The sequence below is a fragment of the Oryctolagus cuniculus genome, chromosome 6 (genome assembly GCF_964237555.1).
Source record: "Oryctolagus cuniculus chromosome 6, mOryCun1.1, whole genome shotgun sequence".
In the NCBI taxonomy this organism is placed as follows: domain Eukaryota; kingdom Metazoa; phylum Chordata; class Mammalia; order Lagomorpha; family Leporidae; genus Oryctolagus; species Oryctolagus cuniculus.
In genome coordinates, this window is record NC_091437.1 from 127,668,070 (window position 1) to 127,690,260 (window position 22,191).

At 40.7% G+C, this 22,191-nt stretch overlaps 1 protein-coding gene across 9 annotated transcripts in view; it reads right to left on the minus strand.

Annotated features, from left to right (window-relative positions):
• Positions 1-22,191, minus strand: part of UBR5 (ubiquitin protein ligase E3 component n-recognin 5) — a 157,657-nt gene that overhangs the window by 89,158 nt on the left and 46,308 nt on the right. For 5 of the 9 annotated variants that reach the window (XM_070075376.1, XM_051844682.2, XM_051844681.2 and 2 more), the window contains exons 3-9: positions 21,916-21,997; positions 21,384-21,460; positions 19,991-20,110; positions 6,250-6,439; positions 5,566-5,725; positions 4,841-4,990; positions 2,854-3,065 (exon numbers count right to left, since the gene is read on the minus strand). In XM_070075376.1, the coding sequence (XP_069931477.1) occupies positions 2,854-3,065; positions 4,841-4,982 (354 nt within the window). In that variant the 5' untranslated portion in view covers positions 4,983-4,990; positions 5,566-5,725; positions 6,250-6,439; ... (1 more) ...; positions 21,384-21,460; positions 21,916-21,997. The remainder of the gene's footprint in view (positions 1-2,853; positions 3,066-4,840; positions 4,991-5,565; positions 5,726-6,249; positions 6,440-19,990; positions 20,111-21,383; positions 21,461-21,915; positions 21,998-22,191) is intronic. The other 4 variants (XM_070075377.1, XM_070075375.1, XM_051844680.2 and 1 more) reach the window with 1 other exon arrangement.

The following is a 22,191-nucleotide window of genomic DNA, read 5'->3' on the forward strand; positions in this document are numbered from 1 at the left end:
TTTGGTATGGCCCAACTCCAAGTCCTACAGCCACCTGGGGAGTGAACCAGCAAATGGAAGATCTCTGTTTCTTCCCTCTCGGTAACTCTGCCTTTCAAATAATTATTTTTTTTTATTTTAAAGGAATATATATTAATTTATGACTTATTACCATCTGTCTCCTGCCCTAGACTTTAAGTTCCAGGAAGATAGGTTCAATACCTGGTGTTGGTGACCCACAAAGAGCCAGGAGCTTGGCAGCCATCAACAATGTATACATGAAAAAGATAAGGTGACAGACCCAGGCTTGGCAACTGTTCTGGGTTCCAACGTGTAAGTCTATATGTGATGTTCAAACTGTCCTGAGCAAGGATTCCTAGTGGCTACTTCATTACACCCTCCACTCTCCTGGGGCTGGATCCTCTGTATACAAGGTACCAAGTGCATTCTGACATCCTATCTCCCTACGTTGCACACCTACCTCACAGTAAAGCCTTCCTTTCGTCAGGGTATATTACCTCAAGAGCCGAGGACTTGATGGAGTCACGGGTGGTGACTTTACACACTAAGATGGCACTATTAAAACATGATCCATGGGCGGGGGGGGGGGGGGGGGGGGCGGGGGAGCGGGGACAGCGCCAACAGCACAAGTGTTGTGGCACAGCAGGCTGCTTGCTGTGATGCTGGAATCCAATGTCTTCGCTGCTCCACTTCCAATCCAGCTCCCCGTTATGTGCTAAGAAGACATCCAAGATGGCCCAGGTGCTTGGACCCCTGCTACCCGCTTGTGAGACCATGATGGATCTCCTGTCTCCTGGCTTCACCCTGGCCCAGCCTAGTTTTTGTGGCCATTTGGGTAGAGAAACAATGGGTGGAAGATCTTCCTGTCTCTCTTGCTATTACAAAATAAATAGATCTTTAAAGCAAAATGAAACAGACTGGGGCTGCCATGGAGGCACAGTGTGGCTAAGAAGCTGCTTGTAATGCTGGAATCACAAAGTGCTGATTCCAATCTCAGTTGCTCCGTTTCCCATTCAGTTTCCTGCAAAGGCAACTGAAGACAGCTCAAGTACTTGAGCCCCTACAACCCATATAGAGACCAGGACAGAGTTCCTGGCTCCTGGCTTCGGCCTGGTGCAGCCCTATGTGGGGGCCATTTGGGTAGTGAATCTGTGATTGGAGGATCTCTCTGTCTCTCTCTCCCTCTATCAATCCACCTTTCAAATAAATACATGAATAAACCTTAAAAAAAAAAAAAAATAAGGAGCCATCACCTGGGGTACTGGGGAATGCCACCGCCTAAGACAATAGCATCACACATAGTGTCAGTTCAAGTTTCGGCTGCTCTACTTCCAATCCAGCTCCCTGCTAATTTGTCTGGGAAAGCAGCAGAAGATGGCCCAAGTGCTAGGGACCCTGTACCCACATTGGAGGCCAGGAAGAAGTTCCTGACTCCTGGCTCCAAACTGATCCAGCCCTAGCTGTTGCAGCCATTTGGGGAGTAAACCAGAAGATAGAAAAATCTCTTGTCTCTCCCTCTCTAACTGTGCCTTTCAAATAAATAAAAATAAATCTTAAAGGACAAAAAATATTGCATACTACATGATTTAGGAGTCTTCGATTACTTCCTGCCAATATTAAACAGACCCAGCCCTAACATGATCCAGGCAGGAAAATAGGGAACAACGAACAATGCACCCCCAACCCTCTCCACAAAAGTTAAAAACTTAATGGTTTAAATCGCTCCCAAAGCATGAAATAAAAATAAAAGTAAACTCAGGATATTTCAAGTTTTATGGAAATAAGAGAATGCAACCCAGGGGAAGTTTGGCAGCTACCAAAGAAAACAGAATAATCTTTTGATTCCAAAGAGACTAATTAAAATTCATGTTCCTTCCTGCATTCAAGCTTTCCACATGAACTGAATGCAGAGGAAATAAAGGAACTGCATCAAGACTCACAGTAACCGTGGAAACATAAATTGAGAAAGTTAAATAATATCTTCTTTCATTATCCCAAATTCAAGTTCAAGTTCAAAGCAAGAAAGAAATCCTTATCAGATTCTCTTTATCTGCTACAATTAACCTGGAAGTTCTAATCTTTCAGCTCATATTTGCTTATAAGAATTTCCTACCCATCTGGCTCCAAATATAAGGAAAGATAAAGGTCCTGTTAAAAATGAAAACCACACAGCTTCTTATAGGAGCCTTAGAAGATGAGCTATCGATCACTTAAGACAATGAAACATGCATACCATCACTCTTTAATTTATGGTGATGATGGACTCTCATTGAAATATCTGAATCAACGTAACAAGTCCTAAATGCTTCCTAAAATCCACTAATTTTTATTCCCCAGGAGCAGAGCACAGCTCTGTTCGGTTGGCTTTGCCTCTCCTAACAATCACAGCAGAAGTGTCTATCGGAACTGTCATTACATGGGCCAGCTAACTAGTCAAAGAACAGAGTCTCCCTCCAGCCCTGACATTCATGCTGCATCAACAACCACACACTTGTCCATCTAACCTTCTAAATTTGACAAAATGAACTTCTACCAAGAAATCCAAGTTACTGAATTCATGACGACCAGAAAGTAAGTCCTAGAAGACATGCTGAGGTGTTAGCAAGAACATCCCTGTTTCTGATTTCATTAAGCAGGAAAAAAAGAAACACCAAGGAACACATCTCACTGAGATGACACACGCAACAGCAGATTAAGATGAACTCCTTCTATTTTATAAGAAAACAAAAATATTACTGTATGTAGTAGTATAAAAACGTGAATAAATAAAACAGAAACCTTTCAGAAGAGAAAAAGAAGAAAGCTGCCATGAATCCATTTCAATGGAAAGGGTGTAACTTGTTTTCCAAATACCTTATCCGGCCACCACTGCAAATCTTCTCCTAGAGATACTGGACTTTGCACAGGTGTGTTCTTCTTATCCAAGTTTGGCTCTCCTTCCTTGCTGGTAGAGCCCCTCTCATTATCAAATGAGGCTCCATCCAGCCACCTTCGTTCACGTAAACGTAAAACGGATTCACGTTCACGCAACAGCTCAGAGTCTCTCTCTAAGGGAAGAAGGAGAACTGGTATGCAATTGGGTCACACCAGTGGGATAAAAGTAAGCCACTCTCTAGTAAAGACCCTTCAGGATGCAACTAACAGCAGTTTAGCTACTCAAAATTTCTATGTAAATGTGTATCTAATAAGGCTGACATGCAACATTCAAAATATTAACCCTTTCAAACAAACTGTGAAAACTGCTTTTAGAAAATTGATTTTAAATTGAATTTGGAGGTTTTAAAATGGAATTTAAAATTTTTAGATTTCACTAAAAATGCTTACTATAAACATTTTTATTCATACATTAGAAAATGTGCATAAATTGTAATTCTAACACATTAAATACATAGGAAGGTACTTCAGAAGGTTCTGGAAACACAGAATTAAAAAACAATGTGCATTTTTCCATGAACTTTTTGGAAGCAATCTATTTTAAGCAAACCAAAAACAGCATCTGTTAGAAAGTATTAGGTTTAGGGGGAAAATATGCACAGAGAAAAATACAAAAAGATCAAACCAAAAGTCCAGTAACATAAACTAATAAGATATCCAACAATTTGAGTCAGTTATGATGATTATATATGCAGGATTTTCATATAAGTCATTTAAAATATTTTGAGGAATGAAAAAGATATTGTTTATTTTTCTTAAGAATCTTTAAAAATTTTGTTACAAAAATTCTTTTCCTGCAATTGGCCTACAAACTGTCTACAGCCAGTTTTTTCCCCACTTTGTTCATACATAATTTTTCAAGATAAGGAAATTAATATTAAATTTTACATGACTCAAACAATAAAGATTAGAGACAATATTTAGGTGAAACATATAAACAGCCACATATGGAGGTCAAAAGTACAAGCATCAACTATTTCAAATTATTAAAATTGAAAATAATGCCTATAATACAGAAACTTAGGAAAAGAAAAAGGGAGAAAATTAAGGAGTTACTTTTATTAAATACTGAAAATTTGAAAAAGTAATACTAGATACATTTTAGGCAATTAAGTATGCCTTTATTTTACAATTTTTATAACTCAACTGTGTTCAAAACATTTAAAGATCGCCATCAAACTGTTATTTTAAAACTGGTTTTTAAATTCTGATTTTAAGTACTTATATACTTGCAGTGAGGTTTTAATTGAACACAGAATGTCTTCTAGTTTATTAGTGATCCCTAAGTAGTTGGCTTTTGTTTGTTATTTGAGTCAAACGATTTTATATTCTGGAAAGTGAAAATACTGGCTTAAAGTTAGAATGCAAACTAAAGCTATACCAACACATCAAGGCTGGTTTTAATGATTTCTACTACCTACTATACTGTTAACTTTTTTGAGGAGTTTAAGCTTTAGAAAATAGCATTTTAATAAACTAACCACTCTATACATTTAAAATTGGTCACTCATTCTGGTAAGTTCTTCAGATTTGATTCTAACCATGATTGAAAATGAACAGAACCATTTTACTCATCCTAAGGAGACTTGTTTTCTGAATGCTGCATGTCACTATAAAGTAGAATTCTGCTTTTAGTTCAGAATCCATATTCCTGATTAAAAATACAGTTCAGTAACTCACAAGCCTTGATTATGTATCTATTTCACAATGTGAATAAATAAGATCATCTATACAGTACTACTGTGGCTCTTCAAAATTAAAACTAACAAGTGTTAATGCCAAAGCACCCCAAAACACTAATAAGTGATCATTTAATCTATTATATTATTAGAAGTTCATATAAAGTCAATCTACCACTATCTTTCATACAACCAACCAGTGGTCAAAGAAATAAATACAAAATTACCTCGAGATGATCCCAGCCTAGACAGTGACGAACGACGAAAAGATGGGTAACCAAAATAGCTGATGTCTTCAGAAAACATGGCATCCGCATCGATAATGACACTTGGGTGGGCAGAGTGAATGTCAGCATCAAGCAGAGACATCAGATCCTCTACAAACAAACACACACAGGTAAACACGGCAGCTCCAGGAGCCCATCAAAGAGCTCAAACCATGAGAACACAATCACGTCGGGGCTGACAATACACACACAAAGAGAAACAACTGCGTCAGAAATCAAAGTAACACAAAATGGAAGGAACTTCAATTTACTGCCAGTGTCAGGGCTACTCATTAATTAAAAAAAAAAAGATTACCTTATCTATTACATCGTAGAGATGATAAGAGTCAAAACCCTTAACACAGCAAAGCAATTATATTTTCAGAAATAAGGGCATCAAATAACAACAGTCTAAAGTTATCTGAAACTCCATAACACAATCATGGATTTATTGGGACCAAGCACAAGTCCAGTGAGAAAAAAACGTGTCTTCGTTTTCTCTTAAATGAAGCTTTACAATTAAACCAAGCAATTCTATAATGAGAAATATCTACCACCTTGGAAAGTGGTCAGAAACTAAACTGCAAATTACAATTTCATCTGCAGTCAGAAGTCTACATGAGAATCGCAATGTTTGTGTGTATGTATGTATGTGTTGGGGGCGGGGGCAGGGGAGGGCCACCAACCTCCAGGCAAGTAAGATTCACTGGCTGTATCGTCACCATCGTCTCCATCCTCATCGTCCCGGCTAAGTAAATTATTTACAGCAAGGTTTACATCAAGATTCGTTCGCTGAAGTTCCCGAATGATGACACTTCTGGATTTGCCTTGTAAAACAACTTGGGCCTGAAATAAAAAACAAAGGAGAGGGCCGGCACTGAGGCACAGTGGGTAAAGCCACTGCCTGCTAGTGCTGACATCCCATTTGGGCATTGGTTCAGGCTGCACCACTTCCAAGCCCACTCTCTGCTTTGGCCTGAGAAAGCAGAAGATGGCCCAAGTCCTTGGGCCCCTGCATCCACATGGGAGACCTGGAAGAAGCTCCTGGCTCCTGGCTTCAGATCAGCCCAACTAACGCCACTGTGGCCATTTGGGGAGAGAACCAAGGGATGGAAAACAACTCTGTCTAGCGTTGCCACCCTGTAACTCTGCCTTCCAAATAAATAAATAAATCTTAAAAGAGAGAGAGAGAGAGAGAGAGAGAGAGAGAGAGAGAGAGAAAGCACTATGCTAATTTTCTATTGAATAAATTCAAAACCAGCTTTCCGGGATCAATACAGAAAACCAGTCTCTCTCAATTCATGGGGAGTCATGCCTGCCACCCACCACGCTCACCTAAGGCTCAGGCCACGCGTTCTGCAAACCCGTACCTGTGAGATCAGCTCCTCGGGAATGACGGACGCTGGGATAACCGGCTGAGGCTGGCTGCCCAAGAGCCCAGAGCCCCGGTCCCGCCCCGTCCGGATGACTCGAGTCTGTCGGCGGGAGTCCCGAGCTCCAGCTGAAGACCTGCCAGAGGATCCTCCTCCACTGCCGCCCACTCCAGAACTCCAGCGGCTTCTAGATAGCAAAGAAGTTGTAACAGTCAGTATTTTAAACAACCACTCTGCAAAGCACCATTTTGGGCCTCATTTTCACTCTTTTAAGCTAAGATAAAGCTGACGTACTATTTTACAGTAGGGCTTTGACAAAAGCAGAAACAGAATCAACCTTTAAAATAACACTCTCAATTCTTTCACTTTTAGAAAGATAAATACAATGCTTTTACATTATCTTAAAAGCTCCACAGCCACAGCCTTAAAATGAACACATCTCACCTCTGCATGAAGCACTCATCCGACTTAACTACCAACATCCTGCTGCTACGCAAAATTCAAACTCAGAGCTCACAATTCAAACTGCTTTGCACAGAATAAACTGCTCATTTACAAAGATGGTATTTCATTAATATTTACCAGGATTAACTACTTTCATCAAAGGGAGACTACCATTTAAAACAGGTTCACCACATTTTTTTCTTAAATATGAACAAATATGCAAAGGGAATGCCATCTGCATCCTAACTTATTGTCCCAAAGATGGCAACTGACAAGCTTCAAACCAAACCGCTCTTCTGCATTAAATCACATCTTAGAGAAAACGATCACACAAATCACTTTAGCCTTTAAATTAGGGCAGTGCCACTTATCTTCCAAGTCAATCTATTCCTTAACAGATTATTCAACCTAGAGAGAGACACTTTACTCCTGGCTTCCACAGCATGTACCTAAGGCTGAAACCTTCAACATGTGATTGCAAACAGTTACTTTTAATTTCATTATCTAAATACGTTTTCTTTATAGAGTCTTGAAAATATCAACCAATAACAATTCTCCAACCAGTATACAACAAACCTCCTGGTTTATCTTCTTACTTTACTGGTCCAATGGCTACCTAAATAATCTAAAATTTTCTAAAACACCTTTCTTAGTAAAATGAGGAAAGAAAAAGTGTAATCCTTTCTGAAGGCCTTCTGTACTTACTGATGTACACTATCAACTCATTTTTATGCAGTATCTGTACCTATTGTCTCAAACCACACAAGAGAGTTCTGGAGAAAAACAGTATTGAGCATCTTTGGGGCTGCAGTATGAAACTGCACTTATTTCAGTTACGTAATAAGATTCCAAAGTGTCATGTTAAAAAATCATTCACAGGCCAGAAGAAAAATAAAGGGGCATCACTAAAAGTACATTACGGGGGTGGGTGCAGTGGGTTAACGCCCTGGCCTGAAACGCTGGCATCCCACATGGGCACCGGTTCAAGATCCAGCTGCTCCTCTTCCAAGCCAACTCTCTGCTGTGGCCTGGGAAAGCAGTAGAAGATGGCCCAAGTCCTTGGGCCCCTGCACCCACATGGGAGATCCTAGAAGAAGCTCCTGGCTCCTGGCTTTGGATCAGCACAGCTCCGGCCGTTGCGGCCAATTGGGGAGTGAACCAGCAGATGGAAGACCTCTCTCTCTGCCTCTCCTCTCTCTGTGTAACTCTGACTTTCAAATAAATAAATAAATATCAAATAAATGAAAGTATATTACATTAACAGAAACTTTAAAACAAGAGAATTAGGGAAAATTCCATTTATATACCATTAAAAATAATGAGGAAAAAATTAGCCAAGTAAAAGGCACTGAAAAGTACAAAATGTTACTAAAAGAAATTAAAGACACAATTAAGAAAGATAACCTACATTAATACATTCATGAGTTACACTGGAAGACAGTAAGATGGCCACACTACCTAACGCAATCTACAAATTTAATACAATCTATATCAAAATCTCAACAGCAGTATGTAAAAGAAATAAAGAAAATGCATCCTAAAACTTCTAATCAGACCCCAAGACAGCAAAAACAATTTTGAAAAACAAAAGAGTTGGAATATTAATACTTCATGATTTCAAAGCAAATAAGAGAGCTACAGTAACCAAAACAGGGTGACAATGGCACAAACAGATCAATGGAATACAACAGAGGATCTAGAAATAAACCCTTGCATATCTAGTAAAATGATCTCAGACAAAGTGCCAAGACCACTCAATGGGAAAAGGACAGTCTCTTCAACAAGTGGTGCTGGCTCCACACGCAAAAGAATGAAGCTGGAACTTTATCTTTTACCATACACAAAACTTTAATTCAAAAGAATCAATGACCTAAAACTATAACAGCTAGAAGAAAATATATGGGAAAATCTTCATGACAGGACTTGACAATGATTTCTTGAATATGACACTAAACACAGGCAAGACAAGAAAAGACAGACAAATAAGACTAAAAAAATTTGGAATTTTTGTCCACTGGGTGCAGCAGGTTAAGCCTCCACCTGGGACACTGTTATCCTATACTGGATTGCCAGTTACAGCCCCAGCTGCTCCGCTGTCTTTTTTTGCTAGTGCACCAAGAAAGGCAGCAGAGCATGGCCCAAGTGTCCAGGCCTCTGCCAGCCCATGTGGAGACCCAGATGGAGATGCACGTTCCTGGCATTCACCCGGGCCAGCCACGGCCACTGCAGCCAATAAAGGAATAACCAGCAGATAGAAGATCTTGCCCTTTCTCTTTGCGTTTCAATTAAAATAAATCTTTACAATAATTTTTTCCGTGCATGAAAGGACACAACAGAATGAAAAGGCAAGTTAAAAGCAGAAGAAAATACTGCAAATCATGTGTCTGATAAGTAGTTAAATATCCAAATATATCAAAAACTCCTACAACTTAACCAAAAGCCAAATAACTTGATTAGAAAAACAAAGGACTTATATAGACATTTCTCCAAAGATGATATACAAATGATAAACAAGTATGAGGTTTTCAAACAGTTCATAGAAAATGCCTATTAAGAAAAAAAAAAAAAAACAAAAACTACGCATGGATTGATTTTTTTTTTTTTTTTTTTTTTGGACAGGCAGAGTTAGACAGTGAGAGAGACACACAGAGAAAGGTCTTCCTTCTGTTGGTTCGTCCCCCAAATGGCAGCTACGGCCAGCGTGCTGCAGCAATCCGAAGCCAGGAGCCAGGCGCTTCCTCCTGGTCTCCCATGGGGTGCAGGGGCCCAAGCACTTGGGCCATCCTCCACTGCACTCCCAGGCCACAGCAGAGAGCTAGACTGGAAGAGGAGCAACCGGGACAGAATCCGGTGCCCCAACAGGGACTAGAACCCGGTGTGCCGGCACCGCAAGACGGAGGATTAGCCTAGTGAGCCGCGGCTCGGCCAATTTCAATTTTTTAAACACCAAAATAAATTTAGTTATTAATTTATTTTCTCATGAACTTTCTGAAGTATCATGAAGAGATGCTCAGCATCACAAATCAAATCCACAATGAAATAAACCTGACACCATTATTAGGATGACTAATAACAAGAAAAGCAGAGGCTGTATAGAAACTTGGAACCACTGTGCACTGTTGGTAGGATTTTTTTTTTTGGGGGGGGGCCAGGCAGAGTTATACAGTGTGAGAGAGAGACACACAGAGAAATAGCTATAGACAGTGAGAGAGAGAAAGGTCTTCCTTCCATTGGCTCACTCCCCTAATGGCTGCCACTGCCGGTGCTGCGCTGATCTGAAGCCAGGAGCCGGGTGCTTCCTCCTGGTCTCCCATGCGGGTGCAAGACCCAAGCATTGATATTCATGCAGTTTTTTATAACACATTTTCCTTAGATGTTTTGAAGTCATCTTTTAAGCCAAATTTCAAAAACATTTTTGTAACAAAATAAATATATTTCCATGAACATCTTGAGATAACATTACCTATGCAAAAGTACCAAAAGCAGGATCCTGAAAGTTGGTTTTTTTTTTTTTTTTTTTTTTTTTTTTTTTTTTTTTTTTAATTTTAGATTTACTTACTTATTTGAAAGGCGCAGGGGCGGGGCAAGGGCAGGGGCAGGGGCAGGGGCAGTCTCATCTGCTGGTTCATTCCCCAGATGGTTGCAATAGCCAGCATGAGCCAGGCGGGAGCCAGCAGCCAGAAGCTTCTTCTGGGTCTCTCACATGGGTGCAACGGCCCAAGCATTTGGCTGCTTTCCCAGGCACATCAGCAGGGACCTGGACCAGAAGTACAGCAGCCAAATCTTGAACTGGTGCCCTCATGCAATGCTAGCCTGCAGACGGTGGCTTAATGGACTATGCTGCAGCACTGGCTCCAAGATTTCTTTTTTAGAAATTCAGTTATTTATTTGAAAGGCATAGTTACAGAGAGAGAAAGAGGGAGAGAAGGAGAGAGATCTTCCATCTGCTGCTTCACTGCTCAAATGGCCCGAGCTGGGTCAGGATGAAGCCAGGAGCCAGGAACTCCATCCAGGTCTCCCACATGGGTGGCATGGGGCCAAGCACTTGGGCCGTCTTCTGCTGCTTTCCCAGGCACATTACAGGGAGCTGGATAAGAAGTAAAGTAACTTGGGACTCGAACCAGTGCTCATATAGGATGCCAGCATGACAGGTGGGGGCCTGATCCACTGCACCACGGCAGCAACCCCTCGAAGATATTTTTGCATTCTCACGTTCACAGCAGCACTATTCACAGCTGTGAAGCGGGAGAAGCAACCCAGAGGTTCATGGAGGAATGAGTTTTTTGAAAAACGATATATACACATAAAAGAACACTGTTGAGCCTAATGAAGTAAATCCTTTCACAGGCTACAACATGGATGCATTTTGAGGACATTATACTAACTGAAATAAGCCAGTCACAAAGACAAATACTATAGGATTCCCCTTACATGAGGCATCTGAAAAAGTGAAATTCATAGAAATCACAAAGCAGGATGGTGGCTCACAGTGCCTAAGGCGGGAGGAGAAAGGGGGAACTGTTTTTCAGTGGGTATAGATTCAGATTTGCAAGATGCAAAAGTTCAACAAATATGCGACTATATAAATGGTAAAAATGCTAAACTACTTTTTACTACAATTAAATAAAAATTTTAAATATGCAGTAAAAATTATGCTATCTAATAAAACACTATTCTAGAAATTTTCAAGTTATAGGTATTAAGACAATTATGCAACAGAAAACAACATAGGATGAAAGAAACAAACAGGAATTCAAATCGGCTTTGGCACTTCTCATGATAGTCGTCTGTAAGTTCTACAACCTAGTTCTTTCAGGTGGAACTACTCTTTGGAATGCTTCAACATCCAAAAGCTAAATATACTACTTCAACTTGAAAACAGGAAACGCCACACTAAAGAGTTCTGAAAAGATACAACTGGCGTGACCATATGTCACAGTATGCCTGGGACAGATAGCCAGTTTAAGTCTATTTTCTGAGCTTAATTTCACTCAAAAATGCCCCAAGTTTGGACAATAAATATATGGTCAACATAGATAAAAGTGATGACTTGACATTTCCACCAAGGAATGTATGCCATTTTTGCTCCAGGAAAAGAAATACTAGAAAGCCTGATCAGATATTTAAATGCCACCCAAGTAACATATCTGTTGCTGGCCAGACAGTACAGGCATCACAAACTCAAATCTCCATGAGAGATAGAGGCACAAACAAAGGCAGCCACAACAACAAGGTAGAGGGGAGAATACTGCCCATCAAAAACACTCAAAAATTCTTCTCTTTAAGCTCTGCTTGTTTTAATCCATTACAAGACCACCATCTGTCAGTTTGCAATCTTTGCTACACAAATCTCAAAATGAATTTGTTGAAAGAAAATTGTCAAAATATCTCTGGCTTTGCCCATTTGATTGTTACTGTAAAACATTTTTTTCCACTCACCTTCTATGCAGTGTTTCTCCTATAAGAATCCAAACCACCTACAAAGCCACATACCTAAACACTGTGTTCCTAAACATTCCTCGAAAGCTCACTATCTGAAGATTCATGTGTTAAACAGATAGTACTAACAGAGGCTCTTGGTGGTCGCTAAAGACAACTACTGTAATCAGTGCTTCCCTCTATAATTATAATGGGATATATAATTTTTTCTTTATTTCAGAGGCAGAGACAGACAAACACACAAACAAAAGGACAGGCAGAGAGCTCCTATTTGCAAGTTCAATCTCCAAATATCCACAACACTCCATGCTAGGATAAGGTGGAAGCTGGTAGCTGGGAACTCAATTCAGGTTAGGGACAGGGACTCAATTACTTAAGCCATCCATCACCTGCTTCCCAGGGGCTGCACTGGCAAGAAGCTAGAATCAGGGGCAAGAGTCAAGAGTTGAAGCTAAGCATTCAGATGGGGGACACCAGGCTTCTTAACTATGTGGCCAACTGCATACCCTGAGATAAATATCTTTTAATGTTGAATAAAAACACAGGGAAAACCAAATACTACTTTGTTTTGCTTATTAGATTAATCCTACAATTCTGAGCCTATTATATAACACTCAAGGTACAGAGTGATTCACAATCAACTGAGCAAATCACACCTGGCAGGGAATTAGTCCACAGCTTACAAACATAAGCCCAATAGGTCAAGTCTTGCCTGTACACCTGGTTGGTCTGAGAAGTACATGTCATCAAAACAAAGAAAAAGCTGAGACACTGACACAGTCAAGAGGAACCTAAAGAGAAATGATGAGTAAGTGTAATGGAATCTAGATGGCATCCTGGAAAGGAAAAAATGGAAACCAGGTTTTTAAAAAAAACATAAAAGAAATCTAAGTGCCCGGTGACTTCAGGTAACATCCATGTGTAAATGGGGCTAATGTTGTGGGTTAGGCCACCGTCTGTGACACTGGCATCCCATGTCAGAGCACTGGTCAATTCCTGGCTGCCCTGCTTCCAATCCAGCTCCCTGATAACGCACATGGGCAAGCAGCAGAATGCACTGAGTATGTGGGCCCTTGCCAACTACTTGGGAGACCAGAATGGAGTTCCAGGCTCTTGGCTTCAGCCTGGCCCAGCCCAGGGCCAGTGCAGCCATTTGGGTAATGAATCAGCAGATAAAAAGGATCTTTCTCCCTCTCTATGCCTTTCAACTATATAAAACAAATCTTTAAAACAATAATAGTGTAGAATAACATATAAATATTCCATTCATTGAAATAAAAGTACCATACTAATATAAAATGTTGATACTAGCAAAAACTAGATACAGGGTACATGGGAGATTTTCAGTACTTGGTAATTTTTCAGTCAATCTGCAACTATCCTAAAATAGAAGTTTATTTTAGAAATAGACGTACACAAAGCATGCATGTATACACACACATTACATGTATGACTAACAAGTGTGACTATATAAATAAGCATATTTATTTCCATGAAAACATTAATTACATCCAACATTTAAGCAAAAGATTACACAAAAAAATTGCCTATTTGCAGGTTTGCTTGTTTTTTTTTTTTTTTTTTTTTTTTTTTTCCCTTTTTGAATTTTTAGCAGATTTTCTTAAAAGGTACAGAGGTACACAGGCTTGATTTGGATTTGTCAACAGTTGCCAGTGTGGCAGCAATCAGTCTATCAGCTGTCTCCTTGGGGCATCCTCCTGCCTACCATATCACCCCATAACCAACCTCAACTATCTGCAATTTCCAAGTACCTGCTTGGCCTCTGCATTGCAAATCCTGTACTAATTACTACCTTCTGTAATTAATTAGCTCCTGTACTAATTAAAGGCAGATGAGCTCAAATCAAAGAAAAGAAAATCAAATCAAAGAAAAGTAATTTATATACAGCACCTATTACTTCGAGTGATGAGAAATTACAAAGGGGACTTTAGATACTAACAGCTCCATTTTAACCTAATTATTAATGACTCCTACTCTTCAAATAAATGTGGTACTCTTATCCTTCACGTGGTTTGCAAAAACATGGTTATGAGATTTTTGAAATATCTCCCAGGATGAATTTGATAATTATTACATTATTAAAGAAGAAAACAGCAGTGGCTAGAAATCTTCAGCACCCAACCCTGCCAGTTAGCAAAATCCCCAAAGGGAAAACACTAAAACTGCCAAATATTCCTAAGAATGCTGGAGTCAAACTACATGCTCAGCTCTCAATTACCCATGGTGACAGAGGACAGAAATCCAATTATTCCAAAATCTTTAAATACACACTAGTTACCCCAATTCAGAATAACTCTTTCAAAGTAAGCAATGGGTGGGGTTCTGTCTGTGGGAAGACCAGCGCTGTGGTGTATCGGGTAAAGCCACTGCCTGCAATGCTGGCATCCCATATGGCCCACTGGTTTGAGTCCCAGCTACTCCTCTTCTGATCCAGCTCTCTGCTATGGCCTAGAAAAGCAGAAGATGACCCAAGTGCTTGGACTGCACCACGACCACCACCCCGCCACCCCGGCGTGAGACACACGGAGAAAAAAAGCTCCTGGCTTTGGATTAGCCCGGCTCCCACTGTTATGGCCATTTAGTGGAGGGAACCAGTGGATGGAAGATATCTCTCTCTGCCTCTGCTTCTTAACTCTCTGACGTTCAAACAAATAAATGAATGAATCTTGAAAAATAAAGTCTGTGGGAAAAGTCTCTTTCATATACGACTGTATCTGGTACATTTGTGGTTAAAGCGTCCACTTTTGGGATTCAAGATATACCTATCCTAGATTTTCTAATACAAATTTCTTCAAGTTTAATGTAATCGATGCAGAATAATTGGGGTGGGGACCACTGTATAAATAAGAAAAAAGAAAATTTATCAGGAAGGCAAACATTTGACTCTAAAATTTCTTGATTCACAAAATAACTTGGTCACAATGTCACCATCCAGAAACAGAATTTTCATGGAACCCAAAAGAGACAATCAACCTATAAGTTCTCACACTATTTAATTTCTGCAAATCAAAATAACAGCTAACAAATGACATCCTGCCTTACAAAGCACTCTGACGTTTCTCAATATTACAATTCATAAACACAGCATTAAAGAAAGTTTGTAGTCTGTTCTGATGTATAGAAAGTTTGTAGTCTGTTCTGATGTATGGATGAAAGGGGTAGCAGGAAAAGACAGAAAGAACAAGGGGAGTGTGACAAAATATGAGTGTGGGAGATTCAAAATGTGATGAATCCCTCTGTATTTTAGTTTTTTGAAGATTGTTCATTTATTTCAAAGTTTCCACTGCTGTATTTAAGTCAGTCTCACACATTCTACTATAAATGGTTATATTCAGGTTTGATAAGATAAAAAAATTTAAATCCAGGGGTCACGGGCAGGCATTTGTTGTAGCAACATAGATGCCTGCATCCCATATCCGAGTGCCTGGGGCGGAGTTTCCACTCTGTTTCCAATCCAGCTTCCTGCTAAGGCACACCCTGCGATGAAGCAGCTGATGGCTCTGGTACTGGATCTCTGCCATCCGCATGGAAGACCCAGTCTGAGCTCTGGCTATTGTGAACACTGGGCATCCTGTGTTCAGATCATGTGGGGAGTGAACCAGCAGACAGAAGATCTCGATGTGCCTCTCTGCCATTCAAATAAATAACTTGAGTAAGACAGTGAGAAAGAGAGAGAGACAGAGAGAAAGGTCTTCCTTCCGTTGGTTCACCCCCCAAATGACCGATCCAAAGCCAGGAGCCAGGAGCTTCCTCCTGGTCTCCCATGCGGGTGCAGGGCCCAAGCACTTGGGCCATCCTCCACTGCACTCCCGGACTGTCGCTCCCTGTCTTCGTGGAGGAACGACACATGACCCTGTGCTGTTCTTTTATCTGCTCGGCCCTTCCCGGGTTTGCTGCTGGTTCTTCCCGGGTTGGCTACCGTCCCTCCACCTCCGTGGAGGGGCGGGCCCCCTGCCACTTTCCCCACTTCCGCAGGGGAGCGGCACACCCCCGGCCGGCTCTCTCGGGGGCTGCTCAGGTGTTATTCGGATAGATGTTCCTCGTGCATATTGTCTCTCTCCTCCTTTATAGTCCTCTTCCACCAATCCCAACTCTGCTACCCACACGCCAAGTACACTGCTCTCCTCCAATCAGGAGCAGCTCCTGCAGCTTGTCAAGTTGGTGAGAGGCAGCTGGGTAGAAGCTGTTTCCTCCTCTCCCAGCGCCATATTGTGGGAGAGCAGATGCATAGAATAAGTCTTAATTCCAGTAACTTAGTCTAGTCCGAGTTGCTCCCAGTTGCTCCCCACACCGGACCACAGCAGAGAGCTGGCCTGGAAGAGGAGCAACTGGGACAGAACTGGCACCCCAACCGGGACTAGAACCCAGGGTGCCGGCGCCACAGGTGGAAGATTAGCCTAGTGAGCAGCAAATAAATAACTTTTAAACATAGCCAAAATAAATCTAGGTATTAACAGTAATGGGTTATAAACCACAGAATAAAACAAATATGCATTGAGACTAATGACACAAATGTTTAACTAGAAAAAGAAATAGGGCTGAAGCTGTGGCATAGTGAGTTTGGCCACTACCTGCGGCACTCGCATCCCATAAGGATGCCAATTCAAGTCCCAGCTGCTCCACTTCAGATCCAGCTCCCTGCTAATGAGCCTGGGAAAGCAGCAGAAGATGGCCCAGGTACTTGGGGCACCCACATGGGAGACCCAGAAGAAGCTCCTGGCTCTTGGTATCAATCGGCTTGGCCCATCCCTGGTCACTGCGACCATTTGGGGTCAAATCAAAGGATGAAAGACCTCTCTCTCTCTCTCTCTTTCTCACTGTCTTACTCAAGTTATTTATTTGTATCTGTAACTCATTTCAAATAAAATAAATAAATCCTTTTTAAAAAAATGGACTAAGAATCAGAAAACAAAGTTGTTTCTTACAAATGCCAATTAATGGGTAGAAAATAAAGGAAATTTTCTTTTAAATTTTCATTTGGCCAACACAATAGTTAATGATTCAGACAAAAAAAATCTAAAGCCAGTGAGTAAAAGTACAATGAGAAACAGGACATTACACAATGCCAGTCCCACTTCACTGATATTCTTGTCAAAACTAAGCTTAATCAGGAGGAACTGACAGATATATCTAAACATTTTACAAAATAATAATCAATTTTTCAAACTCACAGGGTCTGCAAAGACTAAAAAGGACTGAAAAACTGTCCCAAATTGGAGGCAACTAAAGAAACATGACAACTAAATGCAGCAGGGATCCTGGACTGAGTTCTGGACCAGAGGAAGTGGATTAGGGGCACAAAGGGCAAAACTGCAACCACCTCTGTAGACTAAGCAATGAGCAACGTGAATTTCTTGGTTTTAATAATATAGTTACAGAAGATGTTGCCATCTGAGGAAGCTGACTGAAAAGAGTTCTAATGTTTTGGACAATTATTTCAAAATGAGAAGCTAGATTAAAAAACAAAACAAACAAACAAACAAAAAAAACCAGAGTATAAAGATAGTAAAAAATGCCACTACTGAAACTGATAAAACTGAACCCGGGATCAGACAACTTTTACTATAAAAGGCCAAACAGATCATACACTGGGATTTGGGAGCTAAGCAGTGTGGGGCCACTACTTACCTCTGCCTCGAGAGCAGAGAAGCAGCCACAGACGGAGCATGGCTACATTTCAGAGCAAACACGAGGGGCTGGATTTGGCCCAAAGCTAATACTCTGCTGACTCGTGAACCAAACAAAAAATGAAAAAGTTTCCTTCAAGTATGATTTTACACAGCATGATAGGTAATAGTTATTCTTTCTTAAGTATAATCAGGTTTTCCCAGGTTTATCAAATACAAATCTTCATTTGCTATCACATTTTCATGAGGCCATTTAAAGTAGATATGACATTTTCATGAAGGCCAGAGCTATATTTAATGAGCTACAGGATACAGTCACCCTAGTGACCTTCCTCACAACCCAAATTAATTTCAGCATAAGAACACAAAAGCAAACAAAGAAAGCACTCTGGGATACCAATCTTTTAATCCAACTTTCAGATATCAATTCATAATCTCCACAAAAAAACTTCCTTCATTATATTTTGAAATCATTTCAACTGCTTCTAGTTATCTTCCTAATCATCCTTTAAACACATACTTTGACTGGATTAGCATTAGTTATAATCATTCATTAACGAGGTATTTCAGAAAATATGGCCATTCGAGGATCAAAGTATAAAAGGAATAAAAACATCTGGCTTGAACTTTGTGTATGGTTTCTTTAGTTTGCCAGTTTATAACTTTAGCAAAGTTTTTTCATCTAAGTTTTGAAAGGTGATCAAAGATGGAATTATTTAAAATTTTAAATGAGATGCACAGCACGACAAGGGACATGATAAACATATTTTTCACCAATTTATGTACTTGAAAGGTAGTTACGGGGGAGGAGCGATAGAGAGAGATCTTCCATTCCCCAAATGGCCACAACAGCCGGGGCTGGGACAGGCAAAGCCATGAGCCTGGAACTTCATTTAAGATGCCACATGAGTGGCAGAGGCCCAAGCACTTGGGCCATCTTCTGCTGCTCTCCCAGGTGCACTAGCAGGGAGCTGGATGGGAAGTGGAGCAGCCGAAACTAAAACCAGTACCCAGATGAGATGACCCAACATTGGCCCCATGACATTCATTCATTCATTCATTCATTCATTTAAAGAGGCAAAGAGACAAACAGAGCTTCTATCTGCTGGTTCACTCCCCAGATGCCCACAACCTAATAACCAGGAATTCAACCCGGGTCTTCCACATGAGTGGCAGTGACTATGACCTACTTCCTTGAGGGTCTGCACAATCAGGAAGCTGGGACCAGGAGTACAGGTAGGACTAGGGCATCCAGCTCAATGCTAGGTCAAATATCTACCTCTATACATTTTTAAAGTTCAAGGACCTCGATTAGTCATAATTACTCTATATGCATTATTTTTGTAAAGCCTTGTGATCTTTAGTTTTTTTTAAAACTTATTTTATTGGGGGCAACGCTGTGGCACAGCAGGTGAAGCCACCACCTGCAGTGCCGTCATCCCATATGGGTGCCGGTTCTAGTCCTGGCTGCTCCTCTCTGATCCAGCTCTCTGCTACGGCCTGGGAAAGCAATAAAAGATGGCCCAAGTTCTTGGGCCCCTGCAATCACGTGGGAGAGCCAGAAGAAGCTCCTGGCTCCTGGCTTTGGATTGGCTCAGCTCTGGCCATTTGTGACCATTTAGGGAGAGAACCAGCAGATGGAAGACCTCTCTCTCTCTCTCTCTCTCTCTCTCTCTCTCTCTCTGCCTCTACCTCTACCTCTCTGTAACTCTGCTTTTCAAACAAATAAATAAATCTTTTAAAAATAAATAAATATGTATTATATTTATCTGAAAGGAGAGATACAGAGAGAGAAAGGTCATCCAGCCACTGGTTCACTCCCTAAATGTCTGCAATGACCAGGGCTGGGCCAGGAGCCAAAAGCTTCATCTAGGTCTCCCACCTGGGCATAAGGGCCCAAGCACTTTGGCCTTCGTCTGCTGCTTTCTCAGGTACCTTAGCAGGGAGCTGGATTGGAAGTGGGGCAGCCAGGACTTGAACTGGCACCCATTTGGGATGCCAGCGCAGCAGACCAGGGCTTTAATCCTCTGCACCAGCACCAGCCCCTGTGGGTTCTTTATCATGGCAGCTCACTGTGAGCACCAAGTGCTCCCTGCCCAGAGTTCAGTGGAGTTGCCTCACCCTAGCCCTTGGTAAGCCTAAAGGTCAGTCAGAAGAAAGCACTCTCACAGAACAACAGCACAGACTGAACAGTGGCCAAGACTTACCCCAGGGTGTTGCCTGCCAGCCTGCCCAGAGTCTCAGAACCTGAGAGAAACCACGGGGAGTCACTTGTCCTACCAGGCCTTGAAGTCCTCCCAGCCCCCGAGTTGCTGTTCAACTTTGACCTAAGGAAAAAAAAAAGAGGTGGAATAATCACAAACAGCACCAAACTGCTTAGAAACAAACCTTGACTTTCACATGTCCACTGCAAATAAATGTTAAAGCTAACATTTTTCTATAAAGTTTTAAAATTTATCATATTTTCCTTTAAAAAAAAAAAAGCCAACCGAGACTTATCAAACAATATTAAGCATCCTTTTTCACATATTATAATTTTTAAGGATCAAAAAAAAAAAAAAAAATTTTAAATACACTTATTAAAGTAGCAATTACATTTGTATTTCATCTTGGTCCATTTAGTCACACACAAATTGTATGTTTGATTCTTATTTTTCAATTTTTAAAGCCAGAATGTTGAGAGATAGAGATTTTCCATTCACTGGTTCACTCCCCTGAAATGGCCACATCAGAGCTGGGCCAGGCTGGGTCTCCCACATGGATGGCAGGGGCCCAAAGCACTGGGACCATCATCCACTACCTTCCCTGGCACATTAGCAGAGAGCCTGACTGGAAACCACCACGTAGCTGGTACTCCAAAATGGGATGCCAGCATCACAGGGCTGGCTCCTTATGACCAAAATTCTTAAAAGATCTCTGTTGCTTTCAAATTGAGTTAATGACTTGGAAATATTAAAGGGAAGAAAACAGGATCTATAAAATCGTTTCAGTCCAGCGGCATATTTAACTCAGGACCTATGAAATACATATTATTATTCTTCTGGGAACCTGTTTCTGTTACGTGATAATTCATTCCTCTGCTACTTTTAATGTTAACGTTAATGTTTTGGCTGCAAAGCATTGACTGTTTAAAAATTAATATCATGGGACCAGCATTACTGTGTATCAGGTTCAGTTCCTGCCTACAACACTGGTTTGATTCCCAGGCACTCCACTTCTGATCCAGTTCCCCTTTAATGCTCTTGGGAAAGCAGTGGAAGATGACCCAAGTACTTGGGCCTCTGTACCTGCAGGGGAGACAAGGATGAAGTTCCTGGCTTCGGCCTGGTCCATTTGGTAAGCGAACTAGCAAATGGAAAGATCTCTCTTTTCTCTCTATCTTACCTCCTCTCACTGTTGAACGCTGCCTCTCAAATATATAAATAAATAAATTTTTTTTTTTTAGTTTAAATTTGAACTACAAACTAACCATTTCACTCTATTTTAATCATTTCATTTTCTGTCATGATTTTTATTTGAGGGCTACCAAAGCAAAACTTAAACATAATACATTCTGAGAGCTGGATACATGCTGCATTAAATAGAAAGGTCATGTCTTACCCATCAGTATTATCAGGTTTACCCAATTCCAATCTGTCTGGCTGTACTGAAAAACCGATCCTGCAAACTCTACCATCCTAAAAGCAAGGGAAATAAAAGAAATTCTCAAAGTAAACGTGTGTATTAAAATGTGACTTTATTCAAACAGATTCTGAGCATACCACTGTCAATTCAGAAAACAACAAATAAGGTCTCTTCTAGAAAGTACTCACACCTCAGTTGGGAAACAGGACGCACATTATCAAGCAACCACCAGAAAATAATCTGTAACATCTCAAACTGACAGGACTCACAGAGAAAGTAACAGGTGCCTCCTCCTTCTGTTACTGTCTAGTTTCAAGTACTAGGAAATCATTTAGGCTTCCTCTGAGCCAGGAAATACACACAAGAAAAGAGAACTGGGAGATAATGAAAATAACTCTTAGCAGTAGCTACTGTTTTCCTTGGTTACAAAAGAAGTATTGCACAATTGTACTGTAACTGTTGCCCCCCCTCCCGCCCCCATTTCTCTACCTCAGAGCAGATAACTTACCTCAAGAAGAAAGGCGGCATGATTTGGTCCCACCACACACTGTTTAATAGTAGCCTGTTCCAATACATTCAAAGGGGGGTGGCTGAGGAATAAAAAGAAGTAAAATTATTTTTAAATGATAGATATGTCATTACTTGTTTAAAAATCCAATTAAAGAAAAAATAGCTGGCAAAATCTATTTTTATAAAACTAGTGTTTATGTATTTTTAAGCAACAATTGAAAAACAATTATAATATCCCCCTAAATCCCTGGGCTCCCTGTTATGCAGATTTTTA